The 18,333-nt window shown below is 35.0% G+C and overlaps 1 protein-coding gene across 1 annotated transcript in view; it reads left to right on the top strand.

The window, feature by feature from the left end:
• The window catches only part of KCNT2 (potassium sodium-activated channel subfamily T member 2), a 359,575-nt gene that overhangs the window by 124,170 nt on the left and 217,072 nt on the right, over positions 1-18,333 (top strand). The window contains 7 exon segments of the mRNA XM_049769750.1: positions 1,935-1,994; position 3,658; positions 16,271-16,300; positions 16,303-16,325; positions 16,328-16,345; positions 17,864-17,932; positions 17,935-17,949. Coding sequence (XP_049625707.1) covers positions 1,935-1,994; position 3,658; positions 16,271-16,300; positions 16,303-16,325; positions 16,328-16,345; positions 17,864-17,932; positions 17,935-17,949 — 216 coding nt within the window.

Raw genomic sequence — 18,333 nt, 5'->3', positions numbered from 1 at the left:
TGGAATTATTTCAATTATGCATGTATTATTATTCCATCAGGAGTAAGATTTTATTCAGAATATTTTTATTTTATGAGTCAATTATAGTTTATGCTTTGATTTAAAGACTTAAATTCTGGAGCTGGATTGGTAGCACAGTGATAGGGCATTTGCCTTGCTCGCTGCTGACCCAGAATGGACACCGGTTCGATTCCCAGTATCCCATATGGTCCCCGAGCCAGGAGAGATTTCTAAGGCGCAAAGCCAGGAGTAACCCCTGAGCGCTCTGGGTGTGGCCCAAAGGACCCTCGCCCCGAAAAGATTTAAGTGCTATTTAACTGCAGTATTTTATTTTAATTTTGGGGTGTCTTTTCTGTCATACCCAGAAGTGCTCAGGGCTACTCATGGCAGTTCTTAGGGGACCATGAGGTTCTATAATAGAACTTAGGGCTCCATGTGCAGGGTATGTAGTTCACTGAGCTATCATTTTAGCTCACAAATCCAGCCTTTTAAGCTTTATACTATACGTATATATTATCTTTAAATGTGATATACAAATTAAAGGTATTATTCTGAATAGTTACATATTACCTTAAATACATATTTTAGTCTACTCAAGTTGTAGTTTATTTTGTCTAATAGTGATCATTAAAATTAATGATAATATTTTCAAGTAAGATTTTATGTAGTCTACAAATCAATTGTATCTGTAGAAAAACAAAGGTGATTTCAATTTAGTGGTCATGGAGAAAAGATGAAGAGATATGTAATTTTCCATCATAAAGCTTTCCTGCTTTTTATAGTTATAAACTTTATTTATATTTTTATATAATTGCATCTTGTTCTTAAATTTGAATATCTACTTAGATCAAAGTTTCCAGTTCTTCTAAGATAAATAAAAATATTCAAATTATAGTCTGTATGGCTTTATATTGTTTCAATCTGAAGAAATATTTGCAACTAATCGTACAGATTATCTGAGAGTTACTTCTTGTTTATATTAAGTTGTGTTTTTATGATCATACCCAGCAATGCTTAGGTATTAAGTACCTGAACTGGTACTTAGTAATTGCTCTGCAAGTGATCGAGGGACTAAGGAGTGTCAGGCACTGAACTTTGGCCTCTTGCACACAAAATATGTGCTTAGCCCTTTGAGCATCTCCCTGGATTGCTGATTTTAATTCTATTAATCTATGTAGAAGTTTTTAAATACTGAAAGTAAAATAATTTGGATATTTTTTCTAGTTGCAAGCAGTCTAATTATTCTAATACCACATATACATTTGAGGTCATAAATAAAATGTTTATTCAAGGTATATAAGAAACTATAAAAATCAAAGTCTGGAATCAAGGCAACTCTAAATAGAAGGTTTTTTATTTGTTTAGTTTGAATTGTTTTGGTCAGCACCTGGCTGTGCTCAGGGGTTATTTCTGGCTCTATTCAATTATGACTCTTTATGAGGTTTGGAAACCATATGTGGTGCCAGGGATTGAACCTAAACTGGCTACATGCAACTTGCTATAGTATCTCTTCATCTTTTTATTTTATTTTATTTTTTTGTTTTTGGTTACACTTGGCCATGTTTAGCTATTATTCCTGGATCTTCCCTCAGGAATCACTCTGCTGGGTTTGAGAGTCGAGATGGTTACCAGAGATCAAACCCTGATTGTTCACGTGTGAAGCAAATGCCCTACCCATTATACTATTGCTCCAGCTTTCTCTTCAACTTTTTAAATAAAGTTTGAAATGCACATAACACTTCTTATGTCATATATGTTTGTAGTACATGTCTATGTACTGACATGTACACACATAAGTATTCACATACATATGTAGTTAATATATTATCAATATATACTTGATATAATTTTTTTTAATATTCTTTATTATTCTTATTCTATAGTTATAACACTACTATTTTTTATTTTTAATTAAGATATGATTTATATTTTAGGTTTCAGTGGCACTGATAAGTCTGTTTGAAACAATTCTACTTGGTTATCTGAGTTATAAGGTAAGTTATTCTAATTAGAAATTTTCTGCTGATAAAACATATTACTATTATTTACTCAGTGTTATTCTATTTGTAATTTATATCCAAGGATAGTATAAACTCTTTTTTAAACTTGTTTACTTATTTTGGCCCTCTCTAAAGCTTTAGTAATGTAGTAATATTTTCCTTATGCTTTAAAAATACTTTATGTATTTCTATGAGGGAATTTGCCCATTATATGCATGCTTTTATAAAACAAGCAAATAAGACTGTCTTAATTCTGATTTTTCTTAATCTGTTTTATTGATTTGTAAAGAAAATTAAAGGCGAAAAATCTTGTCTTAGAAAATAGAAAGTATTTTAATTAATCCTCTTAGATTTGTTGAACTTTTGCTGGCTAACACAACTTAGTAAATATTTATTGAGCTCCTATTCAGTGAAGGATTCCACATTATACCCTGTATTTTTCTCAACAAATTAACAATCAGTGAGAATGTTAGGCAGGAAAAATTATAAAGATAACAGTTATAGCTTATTTGGTAAATAAATAATTAAACATAATAAATAATTTTAAAACTTTTGTTTTGAGCCACACACAGGATCTTAGGTTATAATCTTGGATTTTTACTCAAGGATCATTGCTTGTGGGACTCAGATCATATAGGATGCTGGGGATTGAACTCAGGTTGGCCACATGCAATGCAAATGCTCTACTGCTATCTTGTTTCAGCTCTTTGAAAACAGTTTGAGACAGTATCGTGAGTATCTATGTTTAGCAACAGAAAATGAAAAGTTTATGGAAGATATAAAACTTTAGATATTCTACTTTAGTTTAATCATAATTAGACTTTAGAAGTTTGGATTCAGGCTGTATATATAATGCAGGCTAAAGAAATATATTAAAGGCCATATATTTCATTATCACAGAATTTGCAATAGTAAAGGAAAACTGAGACAGATTTTCACTGAATTAAAGGTTTGGCTTAAGATAAATCATGAAGGTATAAACTAAAGAAATCAGTGGACAGACTAAGCTAGATGAGGGATAGAGAAAAATCTCAAATATCATTTTAGGTTTTTTTTTATTTAAACATATTGATTACATACATGATTGTGTTTGGGTTTCAGTCATGTAAAGAACACCACCCATCAACAGTGCAACATTCCCATCACCAATGTCCCAACTCTCCCTCCTCCCCACCCGACCCCCGCCTGTACTCTAAACAGGCTCTCCATTTCCCTCATACATTTTCATTATTAGGAAAGGTCAAAATGTAGTTATTTCTCTAACTAAACTCATCACTCTTTGTGGTGAGCTTCCTGTGGTGAGCTGGAAGTTCCAGCTCTTTTCTCTTTCGTGTCTGAAAATTATTATTCCAAGAATGTCTTTCATTTTTCTTAAAACCCATAGATGAGTGAGACCATTCTGCGTTTTTCTCTCTCTCTCTGACTTATTTTACTCAGCATAATAGATTCCATGTACATCCATGTATAGGAAAATTTCATGACTTCATCTCTCCTGACAGCTGCATAATATTCCATTGTGTATATGTACCACAGTTTCTTTAGCCATTCATTGTTGAAGGGCATCTTGGTTTTTTCCAGAGTCTTGCTATGGTAAATAGTGCTGCAATGAATATAGCTGTAAGGAAGGGGTTTTTGTACTGTATTTTTGTGTTCCTAGGGTATATTCCTAAGAGTGGTATAGATGGATCATATGGGAGCTCGATTTCCAGTTTTTGGAGGAATCTCCATATCGCTTTCCATAAAGGTTGAACTAGACGGCATTCCCACCAGCAGTGGATAAGACTTCCTTTTTCTCCACATCCCCGCCAACACTGTTTATTCTCATTCTTTGTGATGTGTGCCATTCTCTGTGGTGTGAGGTGGTATCTCATCGTTGTTTTGATTTGCATCTCCCTGATGATTAGTGATGTGGAGCACTTTTTCATGTGTCTTTTGGCCATTTGTATTTCCTCTTTGTCTAAGTGTCTGTTCATTTCTTCTCCCCATTTTTTGATGGGATTAGATGTTTTTTTCTTGTAAAGTTCTGTCAGTGCCTTGTATATTTTGGAGATAAGCCCCTTATCTGATGGGTATTGGGTGAATAGTTTCTCCCACTCAGTGGGTGGCTCTTGTATCCTGGGCACTATTTCCTTTGAGGTGCAGAAGCTTCTCAGCTTAATATATTCCCATCTGTTAATCTCTGCTTTCACTTGCTTGGAGAGTGCAGTTTCCTCCTTGAAGATGCCTTTAATGTCCTGTAGTGTCTTGCCTATGTGCTGTTCTATATATCTTATGGTTTTGGGGCTAATATCGAGGTCTTTAATCCATTTGGATTTTACCTTCGTACATGATGATAGCTGGGGGTCTAAGTTCAATTGTTTGCAAGCGGCTATCTAATTGTGCCAACACCACTTGTTGAAGAGGCTTTCCCTGCTCCATTTAGGGTTTCCTGCTCCTTTATCAAAAATTAGTTGATTGTATGTCTGGGGAACATTTTCTGAGTATTCAAGCCTATTCCACTGATTTGAGGGCCTGTCCTTATTCCAATACCATGCTGTTTTGATAACTATTGCTTTGTAGTACAGTTTAAAGTTGGGGGAAGTAATTCCTCCCATATTCTTTTTCCCAATGATTGCTTTTCGAGGGTGTTTATTGTTCCAAATGAATTTCAAAAGTGCCTGATCCACTTCTTTGAAGAATGTCATGGGTATCTTTAGAGGGATAGCATTAAATCTGTATAATGCCTTGGGGAGTATTGCCATTTTGATGATGTTAATCCTGCCAATCCACGAGCAGGGTATGCGTTTCCATTTCCACGTGTCCTCTCTTATTTCTTGAAGCAGAGTTTTATAGTTTTCTTTGTATAGGTCCTTCACATTTTTAGTCAAGTTGATTCCAAGATATTTGAGTTTGTGTGGCACTATTGTGAATGGGGTTGTTTTCTTAATGTCCATTTCTTCCTTATTACTATTGATGTATAGAAAGGCCATTGATTTTTGTGTGTTAATTTTGTAGCCTGCCACCTTGCTATATGAGTCTATTGTTTCTAGAAGCTTTTCCATAGAGTCTTTAGAGTTTTCTAAGTAGAGTATCATGTCATCTGCAAACAGTGAGAGCTTGATTTCTTCCTTTCCTACCTGGATTCTCTTGATAACTTTTTCTTGCCTAATCGCTATAGCAAGTACTTCCAGTGCTATGTTGAATAGGAGTGGTGAGAGAGGACAGCCTTTTCTTGTACCAGAATTTAGAGGGAAGGCTTTTAGTTTTTCTCCGTTGAGGATAATATTTGCCATTGGCTTGTGGTAGATGGCTTCAACTAGATTGAGAAAGGTTCCTTCCATTAGCATCTTGCTGAGAGTTTTGATCAAGAATGGGTGTTGGACCTTATCAAATGCTTTCTCTGCATCTTTTGATATGATCATGTGGTTTTTATTTTTCTTGTTATTGATGTTGTGTATGATGTTGATAGATTTACGGATGTTAAACCATCCTTGCATTCCTGGGATGAAACCTACTTGATTGTAGTGGATGATCTTCTTAATGAGGCATTGAATCCTATTTGCCAGGATTTTGTTGAGGATCTTTGCATCTGCATTCATCAGCGATATTGGTCTGTAATTTTCTTTTTTTGTAGCATCTCTGTCTGGTTTAGGTATCAAGGTGATGTTGGCTTCATAAAAGCTATTTGGAAGTGTTTCCGTTTGTTCAATTTTATGAAAGAGTTTTGCCAGGATTGGTAGTAGTTCCTCTTGGAAAGTTTGAAAGAATTCATTAGTGAATCCATCTGGGCCTGGGCTTTTCTTTTTCGGCAGACCTTTGATTACCATTTTAATTTCATCAATGGTGATGGGGGTGTTTAGATATGCTACATCCTCTTCCTTCAACCGTGGAAGATTATAAGAGTCCAAGAATTTATCCATTTCTTCCAGGTTCTCATTTTTAGTGGCGTAGAGTTTCTCAAAGTAGTTTCTGATGACACTTTGAATCTCTGTCATATCAGTAGTGATCTCTCCTTTTTCATTCCTAATACGAGTTATCAAGTTTCTCTCTCTCTCTCTTTCTTTGTTAGGTTTGCCAGTGGTTTATCAATCTTGTTTATTTTTTCAAAGAACCAACTTCTGCTTTCGTTGATCTTTCGGATTCTTTTTTGGGTTTCCACTTCATTGATTTCTGCTCTCAGCTTTGTTATTTTCTTCTGTCTCCCTATTTTTGGGTCCTTTTGTTGAGTACTTTCTAGTTCTATTAGCTGTGTCATTAAGCTATTTAGGTAAGCTCCTTCTTCCTTCCTTATGTGTGCTTCCAAATCTATAAATTTTCCTCTCATTACTGCTTTGGCTGTGTCCCATACGTTCTGATAGTTTGTGTCTTTATTGTCATTTGTCTCCAAGAACCTTTTGATTTCCTCCTTGATTTCATCTCGGACCCACTGGTTATTGAGTATGAGGCTGTTTAACTTCCAGGTGTTAAGGTTTTTCTTCTGAGTCCTTTTGGAATTCACAAATAATTTCAGAGCCTTGTGGTCAGCAAAGGTAGTCTGCAAAATTTCTATCCTCTTGATGTTATGGAGGTATGTTTTATGTGTCAGCATGTAGTCTATCCTGGAGAATGTCCCATGTACATTGGAGAAGAATGTGTATCCAGATTTCTGGGGATGGAGTGTCCTGTACATATCCACTAGGCCTCTTTCTTCCATTTTTCTCCTCAGGTCTAGTATATTTTTGTTGGGTTTCAGCCTGGTTGACCTATCTAGTGTTGACAAAGCCGTGTTAAGGTCCCCCACAATTATTGTGTTGTTATTGATATTGTTTTTCAGATTTGTCAACAGTTGTATTAAATATTTTGCTGGCCCCTTATTCAGTGCATATATGTTTAGGAGAGTTATTTCTTCCTGCTCTACATACCCCTTGATTAATATAAAATGTCCATCTTTGTCCCTTACAACCTTCCTGAGTATAAAGTTTGCATTATCTGATATTAGTATGGCCACTCCAGCTTTTTTATGGGTGTTGTTTGCTTGGATAATTTTTCTCCAGCCTTTTATTTTGAGTCTATGTTTGTTCTGACTATTCAGGTGCATTTCTTGTAGGCAGCAGAAGGTTGGATTGAGTTTTTTGATCCATTTAGCCACTCTGTGTCTCTTGACTGTTGCATTTAGTCCATTGACGTTGAGAGAAAGAATGGTCCTGGGATTTAATGCCATCTTTATATAGAAATTTGGTGTGTCTTTTGGTTGGTCTTGTCTTAAATTATGTCTTTCAGTTTTTCTCTTAAGACTGATTTTGTGTCTGTAAAGTTTCTGAGCTTCTTTTTGTCTGTGAAACCATGTATTCTTCCGTCAAACCGGAAAGTGAGTTTTGCTGGGTATAGTATTCTAGGTGAAGCATTCATTTCATTCAGTCTTATCACATTTTTCCACCACTGCTTTCTGGCATTGAGTGTTTCTGGTGACAGGTCTGCTGTAAATCTCAAGGATGTTTGCTTGAATGTAATTTCCCCTTTTGATCTTGCTGTTTTCAGAATTCTGTCTCTATCTGTGGGATTTGTCATTGTGACTAGGATGTGTCTCGGGGTGTTTATTCTGTGGTCTCTTTTGTTTGGTACTCTTTGAGCATGCAGGATTTGATCACCTATATTCTTTAGCTCTGGGAGTTTCTCTTTAATGATGTTCTTGACCGTTGATTCTTCCTGGGAATTTTCTTCCTGGGTCTCTGGGACTCCAATGATTCTTAAGTTGTTTCTGTTGATCTTCTAATAGACTTCTATTTTCATCTGTTCCCATTTTTTGACTAATTTTTCCATTGTCTGCTCATTTGCTTTAAGTTTTTTTTTCCAATCTCTCCTGCTGTATGGAATTGTTATGTATCTCATCTTCCACAGCACCAAGTCTATTCTCAGCTTCTGATACCCTGTCCCAGAGCTTATCCATTTTGTCATTCACTTCGTTTACTGACTTTTTCAGGCCTGTTAGTTGACATGTTATTTCAGTTTGGAGTTTTGTGATTTCTGTCTTCATATTTTCTTGGTTCTTATTAGTGTTCTGTTCAACTCGATCCATGGTTTCTTTGAGTTTGTTGAGCATCTTCCATATTGCTAGTCTAAAGTCCTATCTGAGAGGTTGATTAGTTGGTTGGTCATTATCTGGTCCTCAGAATTGTCATCTTCATTCTCTATGTCTGATGCTGGCCTGTGTTGTTTCCCCATTGTCACACTTGTATTGTGGGCTTTTCTACGTGTTGTGGTGGTATTCATTGGCTATATGATGTAGGCAGCACACTCCTCTGGCTCCTCCCTTCTGGATGGGCTGACTTGCCTCTGAGGGAGGGGAGTCCTCCATGGATGAAGCCTCACACTGGATCAAATCTTAGGCCTGAGCATGCAACAGAGAAGACAGTCCGGAGAGAAATGCTTGCTTCTGTGATATAGCACAGTTCTTAGTGTGATTTTTTCTTCTTCTTGTGATGGTGTTCTTTTCTTAGAAAGAGCGCACGGCTGCATATCGAAGCAGAGCGGCCATGCTCTGCTGGAGCCTCTTTTGCCCCACTCCCAAGGGTTTCACGCAAGAGGACAGTAGACAGACATTTACAGGTAGCACTCACAGTTGGGCCCCACTGGGCGGGTGTAGGTTCGTGGCTTTTTCCCACCTGATGTCCCAAACAGGGTAACCGGCTTCTGCGACAGTCTGCTGTTTTTTATGTTCTGGAGTCCTGCCCTGGAAATGGCCTACAAGAGAGCAAGTTTCTGGAGCCTCTTTTGCCCCACTCCCAAGATTTTCACGCAAGAGGACAGTAGACAGACATTTACAGGTAGCACTCACAGTTGGGCCCCACTGGGTGGGAGTAGATTCGTGGCTTTTCCCCGCCTGATGTCCCAAACAGGGCACCTGGCTTCTGCGACAGTCTGCCTCCTCATTTTAGGTTTTTTAGACTTTAAATAGTGGAGTATAAGGATAAAAATACGAAAACAACTGTTCCTATACAAAAAAAAGTAGCACAAATTAATTTTTTTTGTAATTGTTGTTGGTTTTTTTCCCTTTACTTTGCCTTTTTTTCTTTCTTTAATTTTTCCTGTGCTTTGATTCATCTTTATTTCGGGACCGTGGTTAGTGTTTGGTTGTTGTCTTTATTGCTTCAATGAATATGCTTTTATATTCTTTTCAGGATATTTTTGTTTTTGCTTTTGTTTTGGGTTTGATTTTTTGTATTATTTTTATGTTTTCCTTCCCTTTTCCCTTTCTTTTCTTAAACTGATTTTTATAGTCTACCGAAGGACTCCTCTTGTTTCTTGCTTGTTTGAATTTTTGCTCCTCCTTTTTTTTTCTTACCTTCAAACAGAACCACATAACTTGAACCATCTCATTCTGCCTCACAAATTGAGGGAAAAAATAATGGAGGGCAGTAAGACCAAACAGTCTTATGAACATTGAGTAGAAATAAAAAATGATCAGATTACACACCAAATTCAAAGCCAACTACAACAGAATTAATACCCAATCGACAACAAGCTAAACACAAAAGGGACCACTTGTACTAGCAGCCCGCAGGACAGAGGGGCATTATGGGATGCATGCTTGGAAGAAGGATGGAGGGAGGACAACACTGGTGGTAGGAATGCCCCTGATTCAATGTCACTATGTACCTAAAATACTACTGTGAAAGATTTGTAATCCACTTTGGTCAAAATAAAAATTATTATTAAAAATAATATACTCTTTTTTCACTAAGATAAATAAATAAAGATTTGATAAATGAATGAATAAAATAAATAAGAAAACTTATCAAAAATCAAATGGAGTCAATATAGATGACATAAAAATAATCTTGGAAATGCTTGTGGATAAACAGGAAGACACAGCACACAGACAATGAAAAGCTATAGATTGGAAGAAAGGCTCAAAGTGTTGGCATCATTTCACAGTGGTGAACAAAGGCTGTAAATTCATTAAGAATGGGCTAATGACCCAGGGAAAAGCTAGGATTCATGTTCATAAAGATACATTGAAGTGGGAGTTGTGAGTCTCACCAGTAAAGAAAGCAGTGTACCTCCAGAAGTGGTTTATATATCATGGGAAGTGAGAGAAGATAGTTTCAAGCAGGACACCTACTGCTTCACTCTCTACCCACCCAGGTCACCTTGGGCAGTGGAAATCTGATTCGATCTGATGAGAGTCTCTGTGGATCCACTGCATGGTACAGGCCTTGCTATCACCAGTCCCATGAGGCAATGGTAAAACTACATTTGGGTACCACTTGTTCTGCCTGACATGGGAAATGATCCCTGCAACAGATTTCTTAGGCATCTGTGGAACCCAGTTTGGAGAGTGGACTTGCTCTTTGTAGTAAAGTGAGCTCTAAATCTGACCAGATTCTTCGGGCCCACTGCCTTTTCTTATAGAAAACAATTGTAAATAGAGACAGGTAACGTAGTTAAAGACATTTATTAGGGAAAAGAGAGAGTGATGCATGCTCAAGGGACAGTATGGGATTCTGCAGTGTAAATTTTAATCAAAATTTACATCACAAGCAGGGATGCACAGGTGCATAATCCTATCCAGCATATCCAGAAGTAAGATGGCCTTTATTTCAGCATTGGGGCCTCTCCTCCCAGGGTAGCTCTGGATCTAGGATTCAACCTCTGAACAGTTTTCTGGATCAGGCTCTTTAAATGGATCAGTTGGCTCAAATGATTACACTGGTTTAAGTTCCAGACAATGTTCTTATCAGTATACAATACCAAGTCCTTTATCTCTGCAGGGAAGACATAAATAGGTAAAAAGAATGAAGAATCACGGCTTTTAGAAAAAATGAAATGATGAAATTTGCTGCCATGTGCATAGAACTGGGAAATATCTTTCTGAGTAATGTTATTCAGAAGGAGAGGAGTTTCTATCCTATGGGGTACAAATAAACAGAATAGGGGGATAACAGATGTCCAAAGGCAACAGAAATTGAGGAATTGTAATCAGTAGGAATTTAAGGTGGGCACAGGGAGGAGCTAGGCACCCTGGACAATGGTGGAGGGAAGAAGACAACTTGGAGGAGGATGTGGAGCTTGAATATTTCATGTATGAAATCCCACCACTAATAGTTTTTAAACCACAATACCCCAAAATTAAAAAAATGGGAAGTTACTAATTTCTATTTTACAAGTTATAAATTGTAGCAAATGTTATATTTTAGCAAAGTCTATATTTTGGAGGAACTCTTTTAACACAGTGATATGTTTGTGATTTTATTTATTATTTATTTTCATTATTCTTTTCTTTTTCTTGTTTTGAGGATTTTCCGAGCAATGCGTTAGGGTTGCACTTGGATCGGCACTCAGGAATTAGTCCTGGCAGTGCTCAGGGGGCCATCTGGGATTCCAGGGATTGAACCTGCATCTGCTGCTTGCAAAGCAAGCATCCTACCTACAGCAAAAAAGGGGATTAGAGTGATAGTAAGTAGGTAGGGATTTGAGAGAACTCTCATTAGGCTACTTTTAATCCTAAATATGATACAAAATCTCAATACAAGTGTGAAGTTCTTTACAAAAGATAATATCATTATCGAATAAAAATAATGTTAATGTTTTTTAAAGTTAGTAACATGAATAAACAAATGGCAAACTATAGAAATAAATGTAGGGGAGTTTTGAATATGCATGTACATTTTGTGTTTGTGAATTATGATGTTTCAAATATCTAAGTTAAAGGATGCCATGTGGATATATGTGAAGTATGTCAAGTTTAGTAAGAAACCAGAAAAGACCATTGAGATTAAAATTTAAGAGGTCATTTGCTATTTACCTGTAAGATTCCAGTTTCAAAGGGATCCAATTGGGAGTCAAAGGTGTTAACTGAAAAATATTGATTGACTGGGACATGTGTATGTGTATTAGAAATAAAATGAGATAGGGGAATTATCTTCTTGAGGAAAACATATGCATTGTGTGCAAAAGAAAGAAGAGAGAAAATCATGACTGAAGAAAGGATTATAGGATGTAAGTATAAACTGCAATAAAATTAAAGTTGAGGTTTGTTGATTAATTATGGACATATTCAACTCTCTTACAAGAGCATGGAACAGAAATGGCACCAGAAACAGTAATTTGAATTTAGAGAAATTCAAGGAGTGTAAAGAGAGGGAGTTGTTTATCTCTATACTATCCAGAAAGTATTAATTAGCTAAGTGGAAAACAGTATAGAGAACAAATGAAAATAAGATATATTTATATCTCATACATCTTAGTTCAAGTTTCCTGATATTCAAGTATATAATAACAATTAAATATGATTAAAATTATGTACTCAAAAATTAGACATATATATGTATGCATAAATGTCTTCCTCTAGTACAAAATATATAATGTAGTCAAAGTATTAATCTCCGTTTTTATGGTATTTGCTCCAAATTCTGATAAAAAGTAATGTAAAATCAACTTGATGCCTTGCTAATAGAATACTTAACCTTAGTTTAAAAATAATCTAAATGCCAATAATATGATAGATATTGCATTGCAATCAGTCTGACATGTATAAATACATTCTTCAATTTATAAAATGAAAGCAACAATACCCAGTAGAAAGAGCTATTCAAGTTAACAAATAAATATAATATAAAATAATGAATAGATAATATAGTTATTTCTTCATGATATTATTATTATGATCATCATAAATATTAGTGGTTCACTTAGATGAAGGACAGGTGAATGGTAGCTAAGTAGTAGGTGCTATAGAGAACAGAAAAGACAACTAGGATTTGCATAACACTGAAAGATTATGCTACTATTAATTACATACCTTTTTTCCTCATAATTAGTGAATATTTCTGAGAAATTCAACACATGGGAAAATAAAGATATTTAAATCACTAAATTAAAAGGTAATTAGTATAATCTATAAATAAGAAAATTTTGATAGCAGGACCTCAAATGAGCTTCTTTCTTTATGTTATATATAGTTTGCTTTTGGGGGCCACACCTGGTGACACTCAGGGGTTACCCTTGTTATGCATTTAGAAATAACTCCTGACTTGGGGGACCATATGGGATGCTGGGGGATCAAACCGTGGTCCATCCTAGGCTAGTGCAGGCGAGGTGGACACCTTACCGCTCTGTGCCACCCCTCTGGCCCTTCTTCATGTTATATTTTAAAATTATTTAAAAATATTTAAGCATTTATTAGTCTTTTATTTGTTTTAAATTATACATTTGATTTTAAATTTATTTCTATATAGAGATACATATATATTTATAGTCAATATCTAATATTAATATACTATATTATAAATATTTTCTAATTCTTGAGTTAACTATTCTAACCATTAAAATTAATTCTGACATTAAAATGAATCTTTAACAATAAGTATTTAAAATGTCAGGGAAAACTGAAGTTTTTTGAAAAGAAAAGGACATAAAGGCAAAACAACAAAAACTCCTTAAAATGTGCATGAAGTTAGCAAATCATTACTAAAAAATCTCTGACATTAGCTTTTTATCTTCTGCCATACCAGTAGTCGAGATCTGAACTTAAAGTCAACTTTCCATTCATGTTTATAGTCAAAGCAACCACAGTAATTGTCCATAACTATCTTTCTTTGCCATTAGGAATAGAACTCTATTTATATTCATACTGTCGGTAAATTGAAAAGAAACAAACTCTATTTTAACTCCAAGCCTCTACAACACAAAACAACTAACTTAGACTTTTTAAAATTTCCAATTCTTTTTCTTAGAATCACAAAAAGGAAAATAACAGGTTATTTAGATTTTTAATACCAGATGGGTTTATTTGGGGAAAGAACAAGGAGTGTGTGGTACGGAATTTTAGTTCTCCCATCTGGGCCAATGCCCTGAAAAACGGCAAATTTAGCAATGGTTTGAGATTCTATTTAGCAGTACAAGTAAGACTGCTAGCTGCTGTAACAATATCCTACATCCTTTGCCTGGCTCACAAATTCAAGGTTTTATCTCGAAGTGCTCATATGGCCAATACACACAGAAACTCAGGGGTACTCAAGGAACATTGAAACTCCCCAAATTCTTCATGGTCTTCAGTGATCTGACTTGCAATCCAGGTCTCCTGAGATCCACCTTCTGTGGAGATTCCATTTTCTCTTGAGGTAACCCCCTTGAGAATAAACTTCTATGCAAATACCATAGAGCTTCTTCTTAGGGTAGGCATCTTATTCGCTGAATACAATCAGTATTGTTATATCATATCATGTCTCATCCCTTTTCTTTAGTCCTCTCATTTTCAGTATGATTTAGGAATTTTCCAAATGCAACCTTTGTATTTGAGCCCAGATTCTTTTGGGCACCTTCTCTGACAGCCAGACTGGGAGATGAGAGAATCTCCCTATGAACAAATATTTTAGAATTACTTCCATTTATTCCCTTTTGCTCCACTCTCAACCAGGAAGGAGATGGAATCAAAAATAATCTACATGCCCATATATTTTAGCAACCCGGCAGAAGTTGTTTTCAACTTTGCATTGTAATGTTCTACATAATTAATATTTTAAACCTTTGGGATTTCAAGTAAAATGTAGCTTTCTCATTTAATATCTAGTAGTAAAGTAAAATAATTACAAAAGGATATGTGTGTGGTGGCAGATTTGCCTTTGATGTGAAGATCTAATAGAAGGAATTAGGTTTATTAGGAAGTTCATTGGTTCTTTTTCACTGGAAAACACAGAAGAAATTGTGACGTTTGGGGCCAGAGTGATGACGCAGCGGTAGAGCATGTTGCCTGTGTACGTGGGCTGATGCAGGATGAATTGCGGGTTTGATCCCGGCAATCCCTTATGATCCCCCAACCTAGGAGTGATTTCTGAGCACATAGGCAGTAGTAACACATGAACGTCACCAGGTGTGCCCCCCCAAAAAATTCAAAAATCAAAGAAATCCAAAGGAAGGAAGGAAGGAAGGAAGGAAGGAAGGAAGGAAGGAAGGAAGGAAGGAAGGAAGGAAGGAAGGAAGGAAGGAAGGAAGGAAGGAAGGAAGGGGAGGGAGGGAGGGAGGGAAGGGAGGGAGGGAGGGAGGGAGGAAGGAAGAATGAAGGAAGGAAGGAAGGAAGGAAGGAAGAATGAGAGGGCGGGAGGGAGGAGGAGGGAGGGATGGAAGGAAGGAAGGAAGGAAGGAGGAAGGAAGGAAGGAGGGAGGGAGGAAGGAAGAAAGGGAGGGAGGGAGGAAGGAAGGAGGGAGGGAAGGAAAGAAAGAAAGAAAGAAAGAAAGAAAGAAAGAAAGAAAGAAAAAGAAAGAAAGAGAAAAAGAAAAAAAAGAAAAGAAAGAAAGAAAGAAAGAAAGAAAGAGAAAAGAAGAAAAGAAAAGAAAGAAGAAAGAAAAAAAAGAAAAAGAAAGAAAGAAAAGAAGAAAAGAAGAAAGAAGAAAAAGGAAAGAAAGAAAGAAAGAAGAAAGAAGAGAAAGAAAGAAAAAGAAAGAGAAAGAAAGAAGAGAAAAAGAGAAAGAAAGAAAGAAAGAAAGAAAAAGAAAAGAAAGAAAGAAAGAAAAGAAAGAAAGAAGAAAGAAAGAAAGAAAGAAGAAAGAAAGAAAGAAAAAAGAAAGAAAGAAAGAAGAAGAAAGAAAGAAGAAAGAAGAAAGAAAGAAGAAAAGAGAAAGAAAGAAGAAAGAAAAGGAAAGAAGAAGAGAAAGAAAGAAGAAGAAAGAAAGAAAGAAAAAGAAAGAAAGAAGAAAGAAAAAGAAAGAAAAGAAAAAGAGAAGAGAAAGAAGGAAAAGAAAGAAAGAAAGAAAGAAGAAGAAAGAGAAGAAAATAAAATGTTGACGCTCTATTAATAGTAGGTTTAGGTCTGGTTTCCTGGTTGAGTGATCTCTCAGTTGTGTCAGTTGAGTCTGCACTTAATTTAAGTTTCTGATTTATTAGTAATCATATGCCACTGTAATAAACTTTCTGAAGTTAGTACTATTTTGTTAGAAATAAACTATTTTCATTTTCACACAAGACTACTGTATCTGGAATACCGTATCTGCATGGTGGGGGGGTCTAAGACCTGTTACCCAGTAGATTTCAGAGACCTCCTGGGCTACACATAGCAACTTCTGGGAGTACCAAATGGTGCTCAGTTTTGAACTGAGGCTACATGCACTTTCACTTAGTACTATCACCTCAATCTCTAAAGAAATATTACCTAAAAGTCAATAATAAACTTGTGATTTTGTATTTTTATATGTAAACTTATTTTAGTAACTTGCTAATGTGTACTTTTCTGCTAGATTATATATGACTCTTGCCTGTCTCTGGGTAATGTAATTCTGTAAAACTGACTTTCATTTTATCAATTCTTTCTTTAAAGGGAACATCTGGGAACAGATATTACGAATACCTTCATCTTGGAAATAATTAATTGCAGGTCCCTTTCATTATCTCAGTAAAGTCTTATGAGAATCTTCTTAATTTTAATAGACTCAATAAGGATTTAGTATCTAAATACTAATAATTAACAAAATTAATAAATTTTGACCATCTAGAATTATGGTAATAATATGTTAAGTATGTGAAATTAGATGATAATTGAATTGCAAAATGTTATAAATAGAAAGGATTTGAATATAATGACCAAAATAAAACTTTTTATAAATATATTTTTGAGGATTATGTTTACTGAGCATTGTCAGTATGATCTAAAACGACTAAAACATAAGCACTTTAATCTTCTTTTTTGAGGTGTGTAGACACCCTGTTTACTCAGGGATTAACCCTGGTTCTGTGCAAAGGAATTATTCCTGATGGGGGTCCAGAAACCATATTCAATTCTAGGATTGAATCTAGGTTTGGATTGCATGCAATGGAAGAGGGCCCGTCTACTGTACTGTTGCTTTGACTCCTAAATCACTCTATTCTTTGTCTAATTTGCAAATATTAAATAACAGGAAGCAAGTATTTAAAAGTTTCTCATAATGAGAATTTATCTTGTTTAACCATGCAATTTAATAATTTAAATCTCTCTTAAGAAAGGTTTTTCAACAGTCAATAGCAATTTGTTTCTTTATCTAAGTGTCATGGACTATAAATTTCACCATATTCATCTGCCATTTCATATGTAAGCAGCTAACCATTTTTGCATTGCAAAATTAGGTTTTAATTTTGATTGATATCATTCTCACAATGTATTTTGGGATTGTGTTTTCTGACAAGTTTAGGGTTTTCTTTTTAATTTTGAGACTAAGTGGAAACAAACTTTTTCTTCTTACAGTTAGTTTAATTTGCATGATTTATGTGGAAGAGCAAATTGGATTGGATTTAATGATATATTAAACATACTTCTAATTGAATGTAATTTTCCAATCTCACTGATAATATTTGAATCTCTAATAAAAAAGTAATTGATTATGCTATAAAAAGGCAAAAATCTTCTCTCCTTATCTATTCTGCTTCTCTAAGTTGCAGACAGATCATGGCTTTTTTAAACTGTCATATTATAAAAGTAATGATATAATTAGCAGTTAGGGTATATCAAAATGTAATGAAACATATTTTTCTGTATCTAACATTTTGTTATGTATTAATAAGTTAATAAAAAGATGTATATGGTTCTTGCATCTTCTTAATAAAATGAATATTAAGTACCTGGTCCCATTTTAAATCAGTATTTTATCTTTATTAACATTTTAATATTTTTTATTTCTTTTCAATTGGTTGATATTATTTCCTACTATTTTTTATTGAGGGAGTGGTTGGGCCACACCTGTTGGTGCTCAGGGATTATTTTTGGCTGGTGTACTCAGAAAATTGCTCAGGGGACCATCTGGATGCTGGGGGAATCAAACCAGGTTCAGTCCCAGGACGGCTGCATGCAAGGAAAACAACCTTATCTACTGTGCTATCAACTCCACTCACCCTATTTCCTACTTTGAAGTCAAAGTTCAGTTTCTATTTTGTTTTTCAGATATTCTGGCCTTCCTTAAGGAATTTGTTTGTCCTGTCTTCTTAATACTGTTGGCTTGCTAAAACATGCACTTGGAAAATATGATTGTAAGTATTAAAGTGAAATGTCAATGTATAAATACTTTTTAAATCCTTCATTATTTCTTATTTTTTTAAATTTTAGATTTAAAAAGAGAGAAAAAGATGGCTTGAGGTCTTAGTCACAATTCTTTTACTTTGATTTTTTTCCTACAAATATAACTCATTCTCTTGGAAATTTGACATAAATTTGTAAGTTCTTTTTTTTATAAACTCAAACTACATATAGTACCTTATTAAGCAGTTTTATTGCAATTCTGTTAAAATAAAAAAGAACTTTGTAAAATATTTTCAAAATGAATTGCTATTGAGTTTTTAATGCCTACATTAATTGATATGAAGTGGACAATCAGTTATATCCAAAATAAGAATGAAAAATTTTATTATTAAAAA

Source organism: Suncus etruscus, chromosome 3, assembly GCF_024139225.1.
Source record: "Suncus etruscus isolate mSunEtr1 chromosome 3, mSunEtr1.pri.cur, whole genome shotgun sequence".
In the NCBI taxonomy this organism is placed as follows: domain Eukaryota; kingdom Metazoa; phylum Chordata; class Mammalia; order Eulipotyphla; family Soricidae; genus Suncus; species Suncus etruscus.
The sequence above is the reverse complement of the archived record's forward strand: the minus strand, read 5'-3'. Positions and strand labels throughout refer to the sequence as shown.